General features: G+C 38.8%; 2 protein-coding genes across 2 annotated transcripts; both read right to left on the bottom strand.

Annotated features, from left to right (window-relative positions):
- Window positions 1-662: 662 nt before the first annotated feature.
- rad23ab (RAD23 homolog A, nucleotide excision repair protein b) lies at window positions 663-15,031 on the bottom strand. The gene is made up of 10 exons (XM_049465315.1): window positions 14,789-15,031; window positions 9,549-9,630; window positions 8,917-8,996; window positions 7,452-7,915; window positions 5,857-5,903; window positions 5,546-5,673; window positions 4,455-4,659; window positions 2,725-2,891; window positions 1,945-2,085; window positions 663-1,082 (listed from the first exon to the last, which is right to left on the bottom strand). The coding sequence occupies exons 1-10, from the start codon at window positions 14,855-14,857 to the stop codon at window positions 969-971; spliced, it is 1,497 nt and encodes a 498-aa protein (XP_049321272.1). The 5' UTR covers window positions 14,858-15,031; the 3' UTR covers window positions 663-968.
- A 1,980-nt stretch (window positions 15,032-17,011) lies between these two features.
- Window positions 17,012-22,306, bottom strand: calr3a (calreticulin 3a). The gene is made up of 9 exons (XM_007246185.4): window positions 22,083-22,306; window positions 21,100-21,201; window positions 20,617-20,820; window positions 20,337-20,431; window positions 19,630-19,839; window positions 19,233-19,346; window positions 18,781-18,924; window positions 17,805-17,897; window positions 17,012-17,666 (listed from the first exon to the last, which is right to left on the bottom strand). The coding sequence occupies exons 1-9, from the start codon at window positions 22,171-22,173 to the stop codon at window positions 17,445-17,447; spliced, it is 1,275 nt and encodes a 424-aa protein (XP_007246247.2). The 5' UTR covers window positions 22,174-22,306; the 3' UTR covers window positions 17,012-17,444.
- Between the last annotated feature and the right edge of the window lie 601 nt (window positions 22,307-22,907).

Here is a 22,907-nt window from a genome sequence, read left to right as displayed (position 1 = left end):
CTTAATTAGAACTTAATTTAACACCAAACAGTGTTGCTTCTGTTAACAAGAAATCAAGGTATCATTATAATTTGTGCTCAATATTGTATTTTTATTTTGGACACTTTTGGAAATCTTCTTTTAGCATAACAGTTTTTATACTTGAAAATTGGTGCCAAACATTTTACTTGCTGCTGAAACAAATTGTTTAATTTTTATGCACTAAGTTAATTATCATATCAACAGAATTCGTACTTTGTAGTTCATTTATTTCAAAGTTTATTCTAACTGAATGACAAATGAAAGTGACCCAAACAGGAAAGCTGATGCCAATGTTTCCCAAAAAATATGCAAGGACACACAACATCTTAAAACATAGCAAGAACGTTACAAACTATGGGTTCTTGGTATGGTTCTCGGTCTCATTACTGTAATTCTAAAGCTTTATTTCAAGTCTTTCTATTCTAGCATGGGTGTCTTCAATTAGTCATTTTAACAATACTTAATATTTAATAAGCAAACTTTATAAAATTTCAAACAGCTCTTCAAACGATACTAACTATCTTTGATGTACCACAGTGTAAACATTTGTGAACGTTGTGAAAAAACACTCGTGAAATCTTTCCTTCTGATGCAGACAAGCACAGATATCTGAAGAACATTAGGAGAGATGATACTGAGGAGTCTTTTGGCAGGATTTAATTGCAATAAATTAAACAGTAGAGATAAAAACCTGCAAACTCATACGGCACACTCGGCAGGAACAGCAGCAGAGCAGACAGACAGACGTTCTGTCCAAGAGTGAACTAATCTAATACAGACAGGCAGAACATCACATCTCTGATATTAGAGTACTTCACGTCATGGCTTTCTCTCCATGGTACACAGCACAGAACATTCCCAGTCACATCGAAAAACTTCTGCCAGCACGCACACGCTACACGCAAACTCCATCGCCCACTGAGGTTTCTAATGCGTGCTTTACACATTCACTCGTCGTCGAAGGTCTGCTGGAGGAGGAAGTTGGCTGCTAGGTTCTCGTTCTTTTCGCAGGCAAAATAAGCCTGGATGACTAGTCCCTCTGGAAACCCCAAGGCTTTTAACTGCAGGATAAAGACAAAGACATGTGAGAGTTGCATTAATGTTTGAAAGTTTAATACTGCAAGCACCTCACTATTGTTAGTTCTTTACTTTCAGTACTTTAAAATATTAAATTAAATAAAACGAGAAGACTACAACTAGATATTGCTATGGCATTAAACTATTCAATTAGATTTGATGGAGGTGATCCAGATTAAGACTGAGGCTAAAGGAACACAAACCTGCACATAATCAACCAGCCCTTGGTGTTTAATAAATGCTTTTTCTGTTTTAAATATAATATACAGCTCTGGAAAAATTAAGAGACCACTTAAGTTTCTGAATCAGTATTTGTAATTTTGCTATTTATAGGTATATGTTTGAGAAAAATGAACATTGTTGTTTTATTCAATAAACTATGGACAACATTTCTCCCGCATTCCAAATAAAAATATTGTCATTTTTTAAGTTTTAAGAGTTCAGAAATCAATATTTGGTGGAATAACCCTGGTTTTTAATCACTGTTTTTATGCATCTTGGCATGTTCTCCTCCACCAGTCTTACACACTGCTTTTGGATAATTTTATGCCACTCCTGGTGCTAAAATTCAAGCGGTTAAGCTTGGTTTAGTGGCTTGTGATCATGCATCTTTCTGCTGATTATATTCCAGAGGTTTTCAATTTGGTAAAATCAAAGAAACTCATAATTTTTAAGTGGTCTCTTTTTTTTGGGCTGTAGATATAAACATTGCCTATTAAATCAAATGGAGGAAAATATTTAGAAAGTGCAGATTCTAAATGTGTAACCCAGACCACATTAGTTGTATTAAAACAGAACATACAGAAAGAGAAAATTAGATATTATCAGGTTGTTGTTCAGTTGTACCCTCTCAATGGCCTCTTTCTCCTGCTGAGTGACCTGGATGTAACTGGTCTGTGGAGATCCTTGTGCCTGTGCAGCCTCCGCCTCACCCCCCAGTGGCTCATTCAGCATCTGTACGAAGCGTTCCTGGTGCTGCGTAATTTGCTGCAAACAAACATTAATGAAAAATGTGTGATTAAATGTGTTGTATACAATTTTAAACAATACACTTTTTGTATAATTCTGCAAATGTTTCCTTATAGCTTGCAAGCTTACTCAGTTGTTTCTCTGTAAATGGAAAATAAATCAGTGGCTCAGATGGAGTCTGACAGTAGTATAGGATGCATTTGTGTTCATGGCCAGGATGGAGTGAGGGGAGGGGCATGGGAGAAGACATGTAAATTGCAAATGCATATGACAGATACTGTAAATACCAATGAATACAAAAAGCAAATGTATCAACCATTTGCTAACCCACAACATGTATGAATTTGGGGGGGGGTGGGGCTTGTAAAGAAGCACTGAAGAGAAGGGCGTGTTTGTTTTTCTGTTGAGCTCAAAATTTTACAGTTTCCAGAATCATATACAGTGCCTTAAATTCCTACTTGAATACCACCTTGATTTACTTACATTAAAATTTTATGTGATATTGCCTGTACATATTTCAATTAAGCATTACTATTACTACTGTGTTGTTATACCCATAGCTATGGTGACTTTGCTGTCTAATCCCCCTCCCCAACATTCTCTGTTGTACTGGCAGCATTTTGATCACTAACACTGATCTCCTGTGGCGTATATTACCTGTAGGAGCTGAGGGTTATCCCGGCCCAGTTGCTGCAGCAGTGCAGGCAGGAGGGCAGGGTTCTGCTGGATGATCTGACGCATCTGCTGGAACTGCGGCTGGTTCCTCAGGAACTCCAGAGGGTTACCTGACGCAGACTGGGGCTGAGGGGGCGCAGATGTAGCACCTGTTCATAGCATAGAGAGGGGCTGTACAGGAGTCTGCCCAGGCCCAAACACGGCACCAGTGGGCCAAAGTCAGGACGAGGCATTGCCGCAATATCATTACTCATAAAGTGTGTGTGTACTGAGTGTGTAATGTTGGTGTTTTCTGGATAGACTAAAGGTTAAAAAGTCACCCCAGTGATGTTTGATGTGGGCCTTCACAGTAATAACATCTGCAGATACAGTACCACTAAATGGTTGTAAATGAATACTGAAGCCACTCAGATTATAAAGGAACACATAAGGAATCATGTAGTAACTGAAACGTGTTAAACAAACCAAAATACTCTGTGAAGCATTTATCTGGGGTGCTGTTACGTTGCGGTTTCTGAGGCAGGTAACTTTGATAAACTTATCCTGTATAACAGAGATAACTGTATGCATAGGCTCTTTAGGCCCTATTTCAGCTATCTATTGGTGAGCAGTCAATTGTAAAGGGCCCTTGGTCTTCCTCTCCTGAGTCTGTCCTGAAGAGAGCAAGTTTCATAAAGTTTCCATGGTCTTTTAAAATTCTTACAAATGTTTGGATTGACTGATCTTAATTTTTTTAAGTAATTTTTTTGTAACTTAAAATTATTTGAGTAATTATAGTACACAAACAGTACACAGTTCTACTTCCCCACTGTTCAATGATCTGTCAATTATCTGCTCCTATTTTATTGGCAATACTTCTTTGCAGAGAACAGACAAACTGTGTGCATTTGCAAGTGGATGCAAGCTAATGCAGTAGCTTAATATATATATATTAAAAAGGACACCCACAAACATTTGGACATACAGAATATTATCTCAGGTGGCTTATTAACCTTTGTGCCTATCCACAATAGAATAATGCTTTTATGTTCCTTATTTGCTCTTTATTTGCTCTTTATTCGCTCTTTAGCAATGCCATAAAATAACCCTTTTTGGTTCTGTTAACAATTGTTTTTTTTTTTTACACTGACATGACAAGTCATGGGATAGCTGTCTATTAACTAGTCATGAATAATTACCTCAGGTAACGTGTTTTAAATTTGCACCAGGTATATTTCATGAAAGGCATTACCAACCACAGTGGACAGCACAGTGGGTGGTAATGAACGTGACTTGTGGCATCTTGCTAGAATTGCTAGATAGGAGAAATCCTATCCACATTCAATGAAGGATGCCCCATGTGTATATCCTGCAGGTCAATGCAGCATTCCTCAGCTTCTAAGAGCCATGCCAAAAGTCATGGCACACAATACTATTGTCAGTGTCGCACTTACCCATCTCTATTACAAACAAAGTTCTTAATAGAACAAAAGAGTTTCTTTAATGGTATCACTCAAAAAATCATTTAAAGCATCTTTATGTTTAAGAATGTAAAGAGCTATGGGATTTTTTTTTTTTTTTTGAAACTGTACTGAAAGTGAATTCTATATTTTGTAGGCCCGAAAATGTCACAATGTAAAGGAGTTGATTCTTGTGCTTCTTTGAACATTCAGCTCATATTTTAAATCTATCACTAACATTCTACCAATTATTTTTAAGACAAAGGAACTAACCTGCAGCAGCTGCTGGAGGCTGAGGTCTCTCGGTTTGTGGAGCGGGAGCTGGAGCTGAAACAGGAGCAGGAGCTGGGGAAGGAGCTGGGGCAGGGGCAGGAGCAGGAGCTGGAGCCGGGGCAGAAGCTGGGGCAGAGGCAGGGTTGGCCACTGGAGTTGGTCGCACTACTTCTTGTGGAGGCTGCTCTAATTCAGCAGGAATACCCTGAAAAAGCACAAAATTTGACGAATAATTACATTGGTGTTGGAAAATAATACAGAAATTTAATTCAAACACCAAAACTGCAGTGCCACATTTAGTGCATTTACATAATACTTAATAATGTGATAATTGCAGAATATGAGATTTAGTCATTAATCCTATCAATGCATTTGCTCTACATGCAATTGGGTAAACAGACAATTGGAAAATTCCAGGTAATCAAATTTTTAATTTTGGTAACCAGCCAATATTCTCACAGAAGCATACATATTTATGCATATTTACTTAATAGTACACAATGCTGCCCTATTACAGCTCAATACTGCTGCAAAAATAAAGATCATGTTTTGTTGGACACCTGGTTACAACTGTGTATGCAAAAAACTAAGAAAACTGACCAAAAAATCAGAGTAACCGTTTAGATGTACTGAGATATTACTGAGCTAAAATCCAGCTCTCCTTATTGAATTTCTTAATATTTCTAGGTCTTAATCCAATCTAGGTAATTGGACTGTGCTGCCACTTGAATCATGACTGCAGATTATTCTGCAGAAATCTATTTATGATCAAGATTACGGGATCCGTGTAAACTCATTAAATTTTATTAGACTACATTATTTAGTTTTTTTTCTTTCAAAGCAATAATTAAACTACATAAAAATAAATGTTTAACACATACTATATATGAACCTTTGGAGCACAGTGTATAATGTAATTGGTCTAAATCATTTTTTATGCAATTGTTCAATGTTCTAGTGATACTGAACACACCCATTAAAAAAATGAGCATCATGATGTAAACAACAATGTCCCATTCACAACAAGGCACTGTTATTATTCTTTAACTCAGAAGATCACTCTAAAATGCGCCGTTAGATGATTCCCTCACCATGAGGAGGTATTCCACTGCCCGGTCAGGATTATTGTAGCTTGCTCTCAAAGCAGCGATGACCTGTTCTCTCTCGTATCCCATAGACATGATCTCTGTCACCAGATTCTCATACGCCTGTCCGGTCACTGTCCAAAAAAGAGAAAAAACAGTGAGACTAACCTTCTTAATCTCTCTGAATCAGTTTCATACACAGGGATTAAGCCCAGATGTAAATAATGTGTAGTCTAAGACTAGGGTTAATCTCTGTCTGGGAAACTGATCCTCTGAGTAATGTATTAGAAATGTAGATTAATAAGTAAATGATATACCAAGTATCGATGCTGCTTCCTCGAGAAGACCCAGCTCCTCCATCATGCTGCAGTGGGAATAAGAGCAGATTTCATGTTTTAACTTTAAACTGGAATTTTACATTCCTTATATCACTGTTCTCAGATGTTTAAAATTCAAGTCTTCAGTTAAAACCTCTAGATTAGTGGATTTTCAGGGTGAAAAGTTTTTGCCCTATTTTACCAACTTTGTATTTGAGGTGTTTATTTTCTTTTTAATTAATGATCTAATTTTTTGCTGTTTTTGTTGTCATTGTTTGCCTGTAGACCAGAACATGGAAGATTAATTTTGTACCGTTTGACCGAAAAAGATGTAATTGTTTCTTTCCTTTTTTTTTTTTTACTTTTAGTGTATCTTATACAAAGGAAAAACTGATTATTATTATTGACCATGCAAACAGAAACTTCTGGCCTAAATCACATTTTGAGGTAAAATTTAAAACATCTAATATTCATCATAAATTAGGAGTCATATGGAAATATATAAAACCTAGACTGAGACCACCTTTCTCAAAGCTGTTTAGTCTTAAAGTCTTGATGATAATAAAAGAGGAAAGAACTGGAGCTGTGTATTGAGTATTGTGCTAGTGGTCTTAACAATACTTAATAATATGCAAATAAGCCAGATTCTTTTAACACTGTGTGTGGTGAGGATTCTGGACAACCCCAATAAGTTCCTAATAAGTTGGTCGTGCAGGTGAATTTGTAAAGCGAAGGAAATATCACAATTGTCTTATCTAAACGACATACACAAATTCTTTCACAGGAACTGCTGGAGGATTGGACGGGCTTAGTCAGTCAGACTGGATTATGAGTGTGTGAGAGTGTGGACCAAGCTTGAAAGAATTAATCGAAATAAAAAGAAAAGGAGGGGAACTCGAGAATTTTGTGCTGGAGTTCTGAACTGCATAGCTGAAGGAGCCTGCAGTTATATCCCCCCCCCCTTGAAGAAAGTGGTAGTAGATAGGATGAAGGGGGTGGCAGGGGAGGTGGTGGGTTTGCGACCTTTCGTCACAAAAGGTAGTTTTAGATAGAGCTGTTTTTTATAGGGCGGTTAGTTGATAAGGGGTGGAGTTAGAGTGTGGTCCTTCTATCAAACTTTTGTTATTGCATAACTCCAATTAAAAATAAAATGATTACAGAGTATATAAATTATATTGCGCTTGGTTAACTTATGCGCTAGTGTAAAATACCTTCTTTCCTAGCTAAGTAGTTAAGTGCCTAGCTAGCAGCTACCATTAATAAACTACCTTTATTTAGCAAAGCCTGGTAGTTTATTAGTAGTATTTTTGCAGTGTTGTCCCGTATGTAGTGAAATTCCTATTCCTGTCCTATTAACAACATAGTTATTTAGGAAAAAAAACACATATAGCCCAAAATGTTTAAGATTTTACCAAAAAAATTATAGATTTTTTCATAGAAAAATCCGAATAAGCCCGAGAGTTCCTAAAGGCTGTGTAACATTGTGAACTCAGAATTGTGTGATTTGTGGGTGAAGCACTGGAAAGGCCGTCAGTAATTAATTTATTTGTCTATATTGTGTAGTCCTACCCCATACAGTACAGTAGACCTCTTACCTAGCAGCTGAGAGGGCGGCAGCAGGGATGCCGGGCTGCTCCAGCGGGGCGGCTTGGGGTTGGGCTGTTCTGGGCTGCTCTGGTTCGGCTGCTTGGGGCTGGGCAGTCTGGGGTTGTGGCACTGGGGAAGGTTCTGGAGGTGCACTCACTGTCTCTACTGGCTCGGCCTGAGCGGCCGGGGCAGCAGGGGGCTCTGTGGTGGGTGGGGCAATAGGTTCTGCTGAAGGTTCTGCTTCTACAGGGGCTGAGGCGGGTGTGTTTGTGGGTGTGGGTGCAGGTGTTGGGATAGGGACGGCGGCAGGAGCAGGCACAGGGACGGGGGCAGGTGTTGTGGTGGGTGCAGGGGCTGCTGGGGCAGAAGGAGGCGGGGCAGGTGTGGAGACAATCTGAGAAGAGAGATCGGGAAGGGGAACAGCGACCATAGGAGGAGCAGCAGGGGGCTGTGGAGGTGCAGCTGTTCTGGGCTGTTGGGAAACAGAAACAGAATAATAATATATTATATATTGCCCTATATTTTTTTGTTTTGTTTTTTGTTTAGCCCCGCCCCATTTGCAGAGATATCATAAGGGATAACACTACTGTACCAATTAGTTTGTCAAAACAGTACACAACTATTTGCAGTGCATTCTTATTTTAGTAGTATTATATGCTTTAGGGGTGCAAGGCAGTACAGGGCAGCAAATCAGAACAGAGGTAAATAACATGTATCATCATTAATGACTTTGTAACAAAAACAGTCTGTTTAATTTTAAGGGTTACTTTACAAATGGACCTGAAATAATATGAAATTTACAATTGGCCCTTCAAACTAATTAATTAATTAATTAATTAATTAATTAATTGTAACTCTAAATGTAATACATGTTCTTTTTCAACATTATTAGTAAATGTTATGTAATTTTGCAGTAATGTACGTATTATATATAATATAATAAATTACATTTATATTTTACTTAAAAGGGCAATGTTTACAATGTCTAATAAAATTAGGGCTGGATAATATTCCAATATCAGTATCAATATATGATATCTTAATTGACATTATTTACAGTATCTGCCACTGACTGATTTTTATTACAGGTAATATTAGAGTGAATTACATGCAGATTGCAGGTACAGACGATCGGTGTAGGCATTCTTGGCTTGATGTGTCTGTGGCTTATATACTGTTCTGTACTGATGCAATATAAAACTGAGACCAATTTTGCTCTTATAGTCCAACCCTTAATAAATCAGAATATAAAATGAACCATACTTCTGTTATCTCTAACATTAACTTCAACTTCTAAAGGCTTAAAAAAGCAAACTGTGCTTCTTGGATGCGAGATTTATCAGTGAATTTCTTTTTTACGCATTTTTTACACATATCTATTCTATACAATCATGTATTATTGTAGTACTGCCAGAAGGAGTTATACACTTGAATACTGCAGTAATAATCCAGGTATGAGAAAGGACTTCTTACCTTAGTTACCATGACCACCACAAAGTTCTTTTCCTCCATTTTGTATTCCTTCAAAGGTATGTCATCATTCAGGATTTTACCTACAGTACATTTGAATTGAAACTGAATTAAAGCTGAAATGCAGGCAGTATCCAATATGATTAATTAACAATATATATATATATATATATATAGAATATTAGGAATATAACAGTATAATGAACTGGATTATATGGAACTGTATTGTAGTGCATGACATTATATAATGACTAGCATATTAGCATGACTTGCAAATAATGTACATCTATAATAAAAAACGCTTATATAAACTGAAAATGGAAAATGGAACATATTTAATATATTTTTGCACTCCTTATTTATACTGTATCAAGAATATTAAATCTATCTAGATTGTGCTGTATGTGTTATGGATTTTGTGAACCAGGGCCCAGTTTTCCAAAAGCATCTTAGTATTAACAACTTCTTAACATGGAGAGAGAGTGTTTAATGTGATGCTCGCTTGACCATCAAGAATCATCTCTGTGCTACAAAGCTTTTAGTAAACCCACACCAGTACATAAATAAATTATAAGCCACAAATTAAGATAAATATATAAGAATAAGAATCAATCGCTCTTGGGTGTATCGTCTACCTGCATAAATGAGCTTCTGTCCAGCTATGGGATACGCCTCCTTTCCCTTTTCAGCTTCAATCTTCTCTTTAAGGGCTCGTACCTGCATTCAGAACACAGTTAGCAACTGAATAAACTGCAGTGAACTGTATTTACACTGACATGCCAACATATCAAGTGGGAGGAACTAATCGTCTATCACTAGCCATGTCTCACAGACCTGCAGGACATGTGTGGGGCTCCTGCATTGATTGTAAATGTGATTTTTGGCAGAGATGCTTGCTTGCTGTTTGCATGGACTTTTAAAGCCAGACATCTCCAGTTCTGATCATTACCACCCCCTGCACTGTGGGTGGTAATGCCTTTATGACATATTGTTGGCACATCGAGGAATATGCATGGAGATGAGGTAAAACTTGTCTCATGCATCTCGTCATCATCCTTTATTTTGAGTCACACTAAGGTAACACTTCTGTATATTTAGATATTGTGTAAATTCGCTTGTAAAGTTGTCCTTTTAAGGATATGAGGTTTTTGTATAACAGCACAAATATCACTTCTTTCACTCCTTTTTTCATTCAGTATTTTTACTCTTCTAACACTGAATGTAACTCCTCTGGGACTGAGCTGAAGAGCTGAATGGGGTGTGCTAAATGAGGCAGAGTGTAAATGAGCAATGCTGTTTCTCAGACTGTTAAGAATCACGCTATATAAAATGCTATATTTGCAATAGTCTGTAAACCCTGTGTTTTACCCATCTACTGCTGTAAAACACAGCAGTAGATGGGTATTGCATGAGGGTGCACTGCAACAACATGGTAAAAAAAGGATGATAACTGGATTGATATTAATTATACAATAACTGATAAATATTTGAATATATGCCTGGATAGGCCCTGGTATTTCTCCCCTTTACCTGATATTCTTCTATGATTATCATGGTTCATGTATTAAAGATACACAGAAAAAAACAAACTAAAGCACATGGTCTGTTCATGAGCAGTACTACAAAAGTCCAGGAGGTGGAGCTTATGACAACAATACACTGCATCAATGGCTGTATATGAGCTTATTTGAAGTGCAGTTATTCTACCAATATTATTTGTATTAATTATTATTTTGTACATTTGTGGATATATCTGATGGTATCTCCATTGGGTGGCAATGCAGAAAAATATTTAATTATATTACTACACAATATGTCCCATAATTAGGCCCCTATTGGGCATCCTATCATTAAGATAACTATAACTAGTACAGACAGAGTTTATTTTGACGCTTGCTTGACTATTTAAGAGTCAGCTTTTTACTAGGAAATCCAGCAATGGCTATTTTCTAATTATTGTTGATTATTTTTCTTAAACTTTCAACAACCCGATATGTACTAAATCCAATTACTAAGCATCATTATGGTCTGTAATTAATTGATGGTCAGTTTTCTATAAGTACTAATGATATGAGATTAAATTTCTCAGCTAAAGATTCAAGGAAGCCTTTGCTGGTAACCGGTTTTGTGTACCTAAATGTAGTCTAAACTTTGGCACTAATGTTGATACTGGTTAGTGCTGGACGATATGGCCAAAATTTATATCACGATATATTCCATAATTTCGGTCGATACGATATAATTTCGATATCGACATAAATATTTTGAAGGCCTAAGAAAAACTTAAGTCTTTAAAGCCTCCTTTCACAAAAACTATATAATACTTTAGAAATAAAAAATGGTCAAAATAAACCAATGATCACTTTTAATCACTTATAGCAAAATAAAAACATGACATCTCTGTCAAACACAAGCCTATAACCTATATACAGTACAAGCCAAAGGTTTGGACACACCTTCTTATTCAATGCGTCATGAAATGAAAGAGTCATTAAAATAAAGAAAACGCATTGAATAAGAAGGTATGTCCAAACTTTTGGCCTGTACTGTACATATTACCAATATAAATAACTTTACATTTACAACAGAGGCAAAGCTTCTTATTCTTCCGTAAACAAATTTAACAGATCAAAACAAAAGTGCTTCAACCAGGATAAGGAAAAAAAGCCTTTATATACATAAAAGGAACATGATATCACAGTCAAATAAGCAAACCTGTAGGCTTTTATAACTATAAATAACTTAGATATAACATAAACTACAAAAGTGTTTCAGCCAGAATAAAGAAATTTAGGAGATTCTAAAAGGAGATTTTAGATGCTGACCGGAGCGCGGCCGAGTTTCAGCGCGAGAGATTTTCAGCGCGAGAGATTTTAGATGCTGACCGGAGCGCGGCCGAGTTTCAGCGTGAGAGATTTCAGTGCAAGTTTCAGCGCGAGAGGTTTTAGATGCTGACCGGAGCGCGGCCGAGTTTCAGCGCGAGAGATTTTAGATACTGACCGGACCGCGGCCGAGCTTCAGCGCGAGAGATTTCAGCGCGAGAGGTTTTAGATGCTGACCGGAGCGCGGCCGAGTTTCAGCGCGAGAGATTTTAGATGCTGACCGGAGCGCGGCCGAGTTTCAGCGCGAGAGATTTTAGATGCTGACCGGACCGCGGCCGAGCTTCAGCGCGAGAGATTTCAGCGCGAGTTTCAGCGCGAGAGGTTTTAGATGCTGACCGGAGCGCGGCCGAGTTTCAGCGCGAGAGATTTTAGATGCTGACCGGAGCGCGGCCGAGTTTCAGCGCGAGAGATTTTAGATGCTGACCGGACCGCGGCCGAGCTTCAGCGCGAGAGATTTCAGCGCGAGTTTCAGCGCGAGAGGTTTTAGATGCTGACCGGAGCGCGGCCGAGTTTCAGCGCGAGAGATTTTAGATGCTGACCGGAGCGCGGCCGAGTTTCAGCGCGAGAGATTTTAGATGCTGACCGGAGCGCTGACCGGAGCGCGGCCGAGTTTCAGCGCGAGAGATTTTAGATGCTGACCGGAGCGCTGACCGGAGCGCGGCCGAGTTTCAGCGCGAGAGATTTTAGATGCTGACCGGAGCGCGGCCGAGTTTCAGCGCGAGAGATTTTAGATGCTGACCGGAGCGCTGACCGGAGCGCGGCCGAGTTTCAGCGCGAGAGATTTTAGATGCTGACCGGAGCGCTGACCGGAGCGCGGCCGAGCTTCAGCGCGAGAGATTTCAGCGCGAGTTTCAGCGCGAGAGGTTTTAGATGCTGACCGGAGCGCGGCCGAGTTTCAGCGCGAGAGATTTTAGATGCTGACCGGACCGCGGCCGAGCTTCAGCGCGAGAGATTTTAGATGCTGACCGGACCGCGGCCGAGCTTCAGCGCGAGAGGTTTTAGATGCTGACCGGAGCGCTGACCGGAGCGCGGCCGAGTTTCAGCGCGAGAGATTTTAGATGCTGACCGGAGCGCGGCCGAGCTTCAGCGCGAGAGATTTTCAGCGCGAGAGATTTCAGCACGAGAGATTTTCAGCGCGAGAGATTTTAGGGGCCGAACGGAGCGCAGCTGAGCCGTGTTTCTGTAAATAATACATATCGATATGACACAAAAATGATATCACCGTTATTGAAACATTTCTTATCGCGATAAATACCGTTATCGAATTATTGTCCAGGCCTAATACTGGTATACAGATTTATACTTACAGAGAGACTAGACACCCCAGTATAACTTTAAAATCTAATGTAACATTTATTTGCCCTACATTTTATCTTTCAACCAACTGTATGCAAACAATAATATGAAAGGTGTCTCCTGAGAAATTTGTTTTCACATTTTTTGGTTTGGTTTAACTGGTCCTTATATAGACTGGTCACAGCTATAGCCTAATCCCTCTTATTTAAATTTACAGGTTAAATAAAAACAATGGGTCTAATTAAAAATTAATAAAAATAACTTAAATCAATGGATTTTAAACTAGCGTGATCAGTGTCAGCCAATTGTAGTAGCACAGCCAGCATCACTTGGTCCTTTTCCAGCATACAATAAATACATCAGCACATATCTGTTTGCAATATCAGCCAAATTGGAAAAAGCAATTACCTGCCAATAACAATAAAATTCTGATATTTTCGTTTATGCCTAGTCTAAACAGATCTTTGATGATTAAAGTTGTTGAAAAGCTGGTCATCTTGATGAAAAAATGCTCTGTACTACTGAACTAATTGTGACAAGCAAAGTATTAAATGTTGGATTTGATTTTGGTCTTTCTTGGTCCATGCTGATCAACCAACTTGGTTATACTGATTATCTGCTTATCTAGCTGGCTCAGTTGGATAAAGACTGTGCAGCACGTTTTACACAGTGACTTGGTTTAATCTGAATCCCACTGTAACAATTTGCCAACCCTGATGGTTCGATGTCCGCTCCGTTTGTTCCGCTGTCTGTTAATTCGTAGTGAAACTCACAATGCATTTTGGGCACATTCAGGTCACAAAGTAAGCAGTGATATTTACTACTAATCTCACTGTAAATCAAACGTCCCCTGAAAAAATTACAGGCTGAACTACATACTGTTTTTCGCTGAACTCTGTGGTCCTCCGATAATTTTATTCCCGTCCGGACTGACATCTCAGAGTTTTGTCTTCTTGTGTTTAATAAAATAGCTATTTGTCCACTGCCACTTATCGTAATTACACTTTGGGTGAGCGTTTTGACGGAGCTACTGAACGCGATGTCACGTGACAGAGAAAACCAAAAAAACTCACTGGTCCTGCTGTTTTTTTAATTGCAGTCCGGTTGCAAGCGTTTTATCAGTGGGAAAAGTGGGAAATATTTTTCACAGACGTCCCCCTGAGAAACTAATCCCGTTCAGATATTCAGCCTGCAATTTTCGGGAATAAAATCACCCCAGGACCCCCTGAGAAACTTATCCCATCTGGATAGGGCTAGTAAGAACATGTAAAAACAGACCTGCTTAAAAAACTCATGTGAAAGCTCTAAGATGTTTGACTATCGGTATTTTTGAAAGTGTCCGCGACATCAGAACCGTGCGCTGAATACCGCGGTGTACCGGATTATCGAGTATCAGCTCTGCACGTGTAGCGGCGGGTGTGAATGGCTGCAGTGTAAGTTCAGCCCAGACCAAATCTTGGCTGGTCATGTGTCCAATAAGTGCATCGTCATTCTGAAGAGAAAAGTTGGAGGCTATTAACAGCTCAAACCCCGGCCTTTAACAGGCCAGCGCCGCGACAGCGTGTGAAACGCGGTGTGTGTGGAGGTGGGACCGGGTTTTACCCCCACTTTCCGCCCCCCGCGGATGTGTTTTTGCCCCCCGGGGCCGAGGCCGCCTCTCTACCCGCCTGCCCTCACACTGCCTCCCGGCCACTCACCGTCAGCTCCTCGTCGATCTGGATCTTGAAGGTCTGCTGCTGGAGAGTTTTCAGCGTGATCGTCAACATCGTCAACAGCGGTCAGGTACTGCCTGGCATGTACACACACTCACAACACACACACACTCCCTCACGCGCGCAGGAACGGCTGTGTGTCTCCCTGTTTCTGCCTTTAGATGTGACTCAGCTTTCTGCCTGGGAAAAGCGGCGCCGCGCTTCGGCGACATCTAGCGGCCGCTGGAGGAACGACACGCTACAGCGAGGCTACAGCAGCCCGTACTGCTGTAATCACACGCCTTTTATGGAGCCCCCCCACCCCGCCCCCCGAACCACTTTCAGACTAAACCAGACAACTGCACATCACTTCACACACTCACACCCCCATAGTGAGGAAGAACAGAGTGTCTGAGAGACGTCTGCTATAATAAATACAGAAGATGCTTAAAGGAGAAATCTATATGAAAAGGACTTGAGGTGTAATGAAACATGATAACGAGTATGAACTTTTGTCAAATAGTCCACCTCCATTCACCCCCAGCATTCCGAAAAACAGCGCTTTTAGCCGATGCTTCCAACAGGCTTACAATGCTAATGATAGGGGCATAGCATTTACCATGCAAAGCAATCTCTATTTTACACATTTAACTCAAGTAGCTCCACACTCCACTGGTAGAATTCTGAAATATAAAATAAAGCACTGAATACTCTTACCTCTTTTTCACGAGCAAAGTGCTGGTGCCGGAGCTGAAGCCAATGCCGATTTCGGCGAACTACGTATGTAAATGTGGGCGTGGTCCGCAAACCGGATACAGCTTGAACACCCCGCCCTTTGGCCGCTCTTGTCACAGGTTCACTGGTTCCAGACCAGCAAGATTGTGGGGCACCGACTTTTCTGGCCGGGAACCTGTGACCTGTTCAGCTTATTTAAGAAAATTGAAGCAAATTATCTCCGCTCTTATCAAGAAGGTGTGTCGCAGAGAGAGGGTGCTTTTCATGGTAGGGGTGTTGAATTCATCACAACACGGGCAAGCCCACTGAGCAGTAAGTAATGGCGTAAGCATACTCGGGCACAGATTGTTTAAACGCAATGTGAGTGCAGGCCAGCGGGGGAGTGGGGAGGGGGCAGAACCATGCTCCCGCTTGATTCAACCAAACTGTGCTTAGTATGATTACACCCTAAGTCACAATAAGTCAACTGACGAACACAAATAGATGGATAAAGTAAAAAGTTTTTTGTCATTATCATGTTTTACTACACCCTAACTTCACCTCACACCAGATTTCTCTTTTAATTGCAAGTATTGGGAATCTGGAAAAAAAATAAGGTCTGAGGGCATGTCTTTGAGCACCGATATTAAAATGAATATACAAAAATAGTTTACAGCAATCTTCATTGAGCACTTTAACATTCACAGACACTTTTTACTATATTATTCCATTTCTGAATACTGAATACCACGTTCAAAATTGAATAACATAAATTCATTGAGCAGCTCATTAATGTTTTTTTTTTTTATTTAATTTTTTTATTGTGGGCACATGACATGAAAACATGTCAATATTTTTAGGATAAAATCTTCATGTATCACCAATAACTCAACAACAATTTCTTTACTTATCATTTAAAATTTGGTTCTAGAAATCAGGTCAAAACTAGTTATATGAAGTTTTTGTTAAATGTTTTTTTATTTAATTACTGATCAGAAGTATGTCTTAGTTGCAATATAAATAAAATGCGTATTTTATTTTACAGTTTTATGGTGATCATATTTGTGGTTTTACTTTGTGGTACAAAAAAAAACTCTGGAGCTTGACACCTCAGCATCATTTTGCATTTTTTTTTAGAGTGTACAAGTTGGCCATACAGGTGGGAGATCAGTGAGGTCAGGATAATCACCCAAAATGGTTCTTCTGGTGATGCTGGTGGAAATGATTAAACTCTAAATAAAATCCCTACACTGACCAAGAGCTTTTCTGATCCACCAGTGTAACCAGCTACTCCAGCTTGAGCTAACCAGGCTGTTTATTTTCCAGTAGGGTAGGTTGGATGCTAAAAGCTTTTTCACATTTTACATTGTTAAGTGTGTGAACATACAAATATAAAATGTTACTGTTCTCCTGACTTCCAGGACCTGAGTAGTCTCCTGTTCTGATGTGCATTGATTTATGTAAATTAGGGAGCAACATTTGCATAACAATAACCAAAAAAAGCAAAAAGCCAACTGTTTAAGAAAATCATTTATTTAAAAAAAGTGCAAATAACCTAAAAATGATACTCATCATTTTTCCCCCTCAAGACATTAATATGATGATCAAAATTCCTGTCAACTTTAGCTTTACGTCTGAGTAGAAGGTGAGTGGAGGAGCCGGGTAGCAGCAGTAAAAAATAAAAATCCAGGACACACCGAATGTCGCGCAATAAAATTAACTTATGATTGGAACCAAAAGATGGGTGCAAAAAAACAAACAAACAAAAAGAAATCTCACCACAGGAAACAAAACACACAGAAATCAGATCACAACACACCCTTACACTACTGTCCCAGGCCTGTAGTAAAAGCTCCACTGCCGGAGCTCTGCTCAGCGAGAGAGGGTCAGTAGGTTCTCCTAAGACTGAGGATTGTTATGGAGCCACTCTCAGGCACCGCAATTACGTCTACAGTTCGTCTTTAGAGGGTTTATCTTCATCATGCTCTTCCTCTTCCTCGTCCACTTGGCTGGGCTCATCTGTAGTTTCCTCCTCATCCTCTTCTGGTTCATCTTCTTGCTCGTCACCTTCCTCGTTGTCATCATCTTCTTCCTTCTTGCTCTTCTCCTCCTCATCCCTCTGTTTCCTCTCCTCCTCATCCTGCTTCTCCTTCATTTTCTTCTCTGGGCCCTGTGTCACAGTACAAGCAAGGCAGATATATAAGTGTTTTTGTATTATTTTTTATATATAATGCATTTTTTAATAAATATAATATTTTTATCACATCCAATTAGATGCTAATGCAGTTAATGCAGTTAATATACGCACCTTTGTGGCTCCCCATGTCTCTTTTCCAAACTCCTCAGCCTCCTTTACATCATCAGAGATAAAGAAGTTGTCAAAAATGGTGCCAGACTTCACCTGTGAGAAAAACAGTATAATTAGTATCAACAGAAATATAAAAAACGTAAAATTGAACTCTTGTCTTGCCTAATATTCATATAAAAAAAACTCAAATCTTAAGATAAGTATATCATTTCAGGCATCATCTCTGCACTTTAGAAGTGGGTGTGTTTACCTGTAAAGCCATATACTACATTAGAACAAACACCAAAAAACAAAAAAGTCAATGTACTGTTTGTTAGTAAAGTAACTAATACTTTGGTTAAAAGATAACAGGTCTGGGTGCTGATATTCTTTGGAAACACCAGACACGGCAGGGACGTGCAACGTCTCATCTAATTTAATATATTTAATGAATGATTAGATACACTAGGCATAGTGTTAACCAAGAAATAGATATGGAATGGAAATGGTGAACACTAAAACCATTTAAATGTTTAGGGACAGGGATTAAGTTTAGTCTTGGACTTCACATCATCTTGAATGAAGATTTTTTTAATTGTAAGGAAAATAGACGATTAGCCTTCAATCAAGCTTATTCCCTTTCTGATGTAATGTAATGTAATTTAGGTCTAAACTTCACTGCTTTCAGGTTTTACATCAGTTTCATATGCCCTAAAATAGAGCGCTGAGGGCTCATTCACTCAGGGTTTAATGGGTTAACACTTTCACACTGTAAAACAATCATAATAGATTGTTACCTTGCAGTTATTCAGATATCAGTGTTTAATCTTACAGCCTGGATTAACAGCTTTAGGTGCAAGTTTCATGCACAGCGCTGTCTATAGGACAAGTCCTGGACATTTACTTTTTACTCTTGTGAGATGCACTAATGACAACACTGACAAATAGTGAGTTATAACAACATTATAAACTACAACTTCAGAGACGTATTTCATACCTGCCACAGATCTAGTCCGAGTACACCAATGTTGTCGTATTTGTAAATGGAATCGTCGGCTGTGTATTCAGGGTTATCAATCTCTGGGTGCACCCACGTTCCTTTGTAGTTGGGGTTGTCAATCTGCTTGGGTTTCCATTCACCCTGTAAAGAAATGAAAGTGAGCCAGACTGTTTGAAATGCTGTGGATTATTTGAAAGATAGATCAGAGACTGTATTCAGAAATAGAATCGAGGGAATGCTATGTTTTTTTATTCGAATGCTTTGTTGGACTTTGCAGAATAGCATTTCTGGCCAAAATTAAATTCTTTACATTTTGCAAATGTAAAAATACAGAAAACATTTCTAGATTCTGCTACTGTAAAAAAAAATGCTGTAAAAAATTATAATGACTTAGTAGAACCAAACTACCTAAATGAACAGTGGAGCTTAGATTCTAATGATTTATCTACCTTGTACTCGGGGTTAGGGATCATAGGTGGCTCCCACTCTCCATCCATGTCTTCATCCCAGTCGTCGGGCTTCTTGGCATCAGGGTCAGGAATGTTCTCTGGTTTATCCCAGTCCTAAAGCCAAAAGAAAGTATCTGCGAGTGATTTTTCTGTTTTCATAGTGGTTTCTAGCTTTAGTTTAATCCTAATATAATCAAGCTATTTATTACATATGTGCACATGGCTGTGATTATAAGCATTTATAACTATATAATACAATTTAAATTACACTTCATCTGTGTTAATGCAGTGTTGAAACTGAATATTATTAAGAAAAAAGGCTGTTCAATCATATGTTTGTAAATTACCTGAGTAAGAGGTTCAACAAAATGCGTACATTACAAATGATAAGACTTACCTCTGGCTTTGTGTCCTCGGGGTCATCGATTTTAGCACGGTCATCCCAGTCCTCCGGCTTCTTGGCCTCGGGATCCTTGATCTTTTTCGGTGGCAGGAAGTCCCAGTCCTCCTCCAGAGAGCCAGACTCGACTTTCTCGTTGTTAATTTTTACCTCGTAAGTTTGGTCAGGGTGGAGGATGAGGGTGTACAGGTGTGTGTGCTCATCATCCTGAAAGAAAAAGCATATAACATATCCTGAACAGTCCCTTATAAGGTCTTCAACCTCCTTAATCTTAATGCACCATTAGGTGAGAAATGGTATTATGTGCTTTTGGTATACGCCTACAGTTTTTATTGCTGTAAAATCAAGAACAGCTATTACATAAAGTTGTTGACAAGCTGAAAGACGCAGAGGTGCAGTTATTGTATATCTATACCAAATTTAGATTTGCAGCGGCAGCATTTCAGCCTAGAGTGGCCTTTTATGTAGCAATTTATCTAAAAAAAAAACAGCTGAAGAAACATGTTGATGGCATGTATCCTGTAATATTACTTTAACAACTCAATACCCATGCTTCTTTTACTTAAAAACAAGTCAAAAGTCGCTTTTTATTTTTAAACATGTCCACAAATGCATGTGAACAGTAATCCAAAGGAACAAGAAACAATATATATATATATATTTTTTTTTTTAGGACATTTTATGAAAAGCGTCTGATAACTCACTTTACAGCGGATGTCTTTCTTGATCAGGTGGTTCTGGCCTTTATAGTTGAAAATGACGTGTACTTTCTTGGTGCTGTAGCCACAAATGTCTGGGCCTGTTAAAAGTGGAAATGTGTAAAATCAGTTCCTCAATTCAAATAATGCATTGAAGGTGCTAACAGTGACAATCTGAATGAGAATGAGGTGTATACATCTTTGGGTTATTGACCTCTTAAATTGTGTGACTTTTATAAACATTATTAATCAGTAATTAACATGGAAAATCATACAAACGTCGTACCAAACATGATGTAATACTGTGAATCTCCGTGCATGTTGGCCTGGTCGAGGTCAGTAGGGAAGATTTTGACGTAACCACCGCCGCAGTCGATCTTCTGCTCGTGCTTCACTGTGAACTGGATCACTAAGGGTTTTCCTTCATTGCTGAAGGGCTCAAAGCGACTGGACAGCGCGTAGAAGCGGGCGTCCTGACTCGTCTGAAGACCTTTGAAAAAAGAAAAGCAATAAATAATCAATAAGTATAAATTTAAATACGTCATACTATAGACTAAGAAACTACGGGTGGGCAAAGTAGCCCTAAAATAGTTTCACACTACATTCTACATTCTACAGACATTCTACAGGTATCTGGTTTCAGTTCAGACTGCTGAAACATTTTGGATGATCTTTTCTGTTGTCTTCATGTCGATTTGCATGAGCTTAAGATATTTGCTTACACAAAGTGCTTTTTCACCACCGTCCAACTGCAGCTTTCAAACCTCACCTTTGTCGAGTTCAGCATCTCCGTAGAACTTCCCTGCTGTGAGTTTCCATTGACCATAGTCTGATTTGTGTTTGGATTCACTCCATCTGCTCTTCCATCCATCTATAAATGAAAGGAAAATCAGAAGAAGAACTTAAGCATTAAACCTTCTGTAAGGAGAAGCACAACGCCTGACAGGCAGAACAAACTACAGGCTACAGAAGCTTAGCTGCTGTTTACAGAGCTCACACAGCACATTCATTACCACAACTGAACTGGTTTTACTCTTATAAATGAAAATGAAAAATGAAACTACAGTAAACAGTTTGGGATATTCCCTATGATCCCCTGCTGTGTGACTTTCATTATTTACTCAGCCACAACAATTTCGGAAATTAGACGCTTTTTATGTATTTACTGCATAATAATTATAAAGATATTCTTTAGTAATAATTTATTTGGAAAGGTCTCTTGTACAGTTTTAATACTGTGAATTAATGGTGATTAATTATTTCTGTCTGAGTATTAAAAACAGGCAGTTTTGATTTGAGGCCTTTTCAATTAATCTACCAATAATTTAATTTCATTATATCAATTTAATCTGCATTATATTGTTTATTTCATTTTCTTGAAGGCTGCCAAAATCCATATTTAACATTTAACATAGAAAATTAAGAAATTAAAAATTAAGTTATTATTAAAGGTAATCATTAAGCTTTAAGCAATAACTTCTAATGATATATCATAGCTTATAATTATTTCATTGCTGTTCAATGATTTAGTCACTGTTAATATGCCTATATAACTGTTAACACAGTGAACACACATATTCAATTATAATTATGCTTTATTATAACTGTAATAAAACACTACAGATCAATTGTTCAATCATTCTTGGCAAATAACGAATGTTCACCACTATTGTAAATAATAACTGAATGTAATGTTCAGGTGTAACTCATTCTGACAGTATATTTACAGGCTGAAAAGCAGACATGTCTTACCTCCGTCCAGAAACTGCTCTTTGAAGAACACAGTGGCGTTAGTTGTGATCGCCACCGCTAATAAAGCGAAAACAGCGACGGGGAGCCTCATATCTGCCGGTTTCTGCTGCGCTGCGCTGGAGATGAAGGTTAATGAATTGGTGAATCAGGTATAAAAGAGGCTGCAGGAGCTGGAAATGTGCAGCAGGATCCCGGAGCTCTGCTGTTCCTGCACAGATGGCCGAGGCTCATTGGACTGCAGCACACCCAATCAGATCAGACCACGAGTTATGACGTCGAATCAAGGGCGGGGTGTTGTGCCGAGACTCGTTTCAGGGCAAATTCTGCACGGCTTGCATGTCCGCCGCAATTTTATTGGGCGAATTGAAGGACCAACAATAAAATAGGAACAATTAGTTTTTTTTAGTAAACCTAGCCTGTATAGAAACTTCATGAAATGTATCTATTTATCTATCTATATTATTTTATTTTATCAAATTGAAAACCTGTGGAATATAATCAAGAGGAAGATGGATGATCACAAACCATGAAACCAAGCTGAACTGCTTGAATCTTTGCATCAGGAGTGGCATAAAATTATCCAAAAGTAGTATGCAAGACTGGTGGAAGAGAACATGCCAAAATGCATGAAAACAGTGATTAAAAACAGGTTTATTCCACCAAATATTGATTTCTGAACTCTTAAAACCGTAGTTTATAGAATAAAACAATAATGGTTACTTTACTCAAACATATACCTATAAATAGCAAAATCAGATAAACTGATTCAGAAACTGAAGTGGTCTCATATGGTCTCGATATTTATATCGCCGCTTACAAGCAAAA

This window comes from Astyanax mexicanus, chromosome 16 (genome assembly GCF_023375975.1).
Source record: "Astyanax mexicanus isolate ESR-SI-001 chromosome 16, AstMex3_surface, whole genome shotgun sequence".
Taxonomy (NCBI): Eukaryota; Metazoa; Chordata; class Actinopteri; order Characiformes; family Acestrorhamphidae; genus Astyanax; species Astyanax mexicanus.
This window is presented reverse-complemented; position numbering and strand designations above follow the sequence as displayed.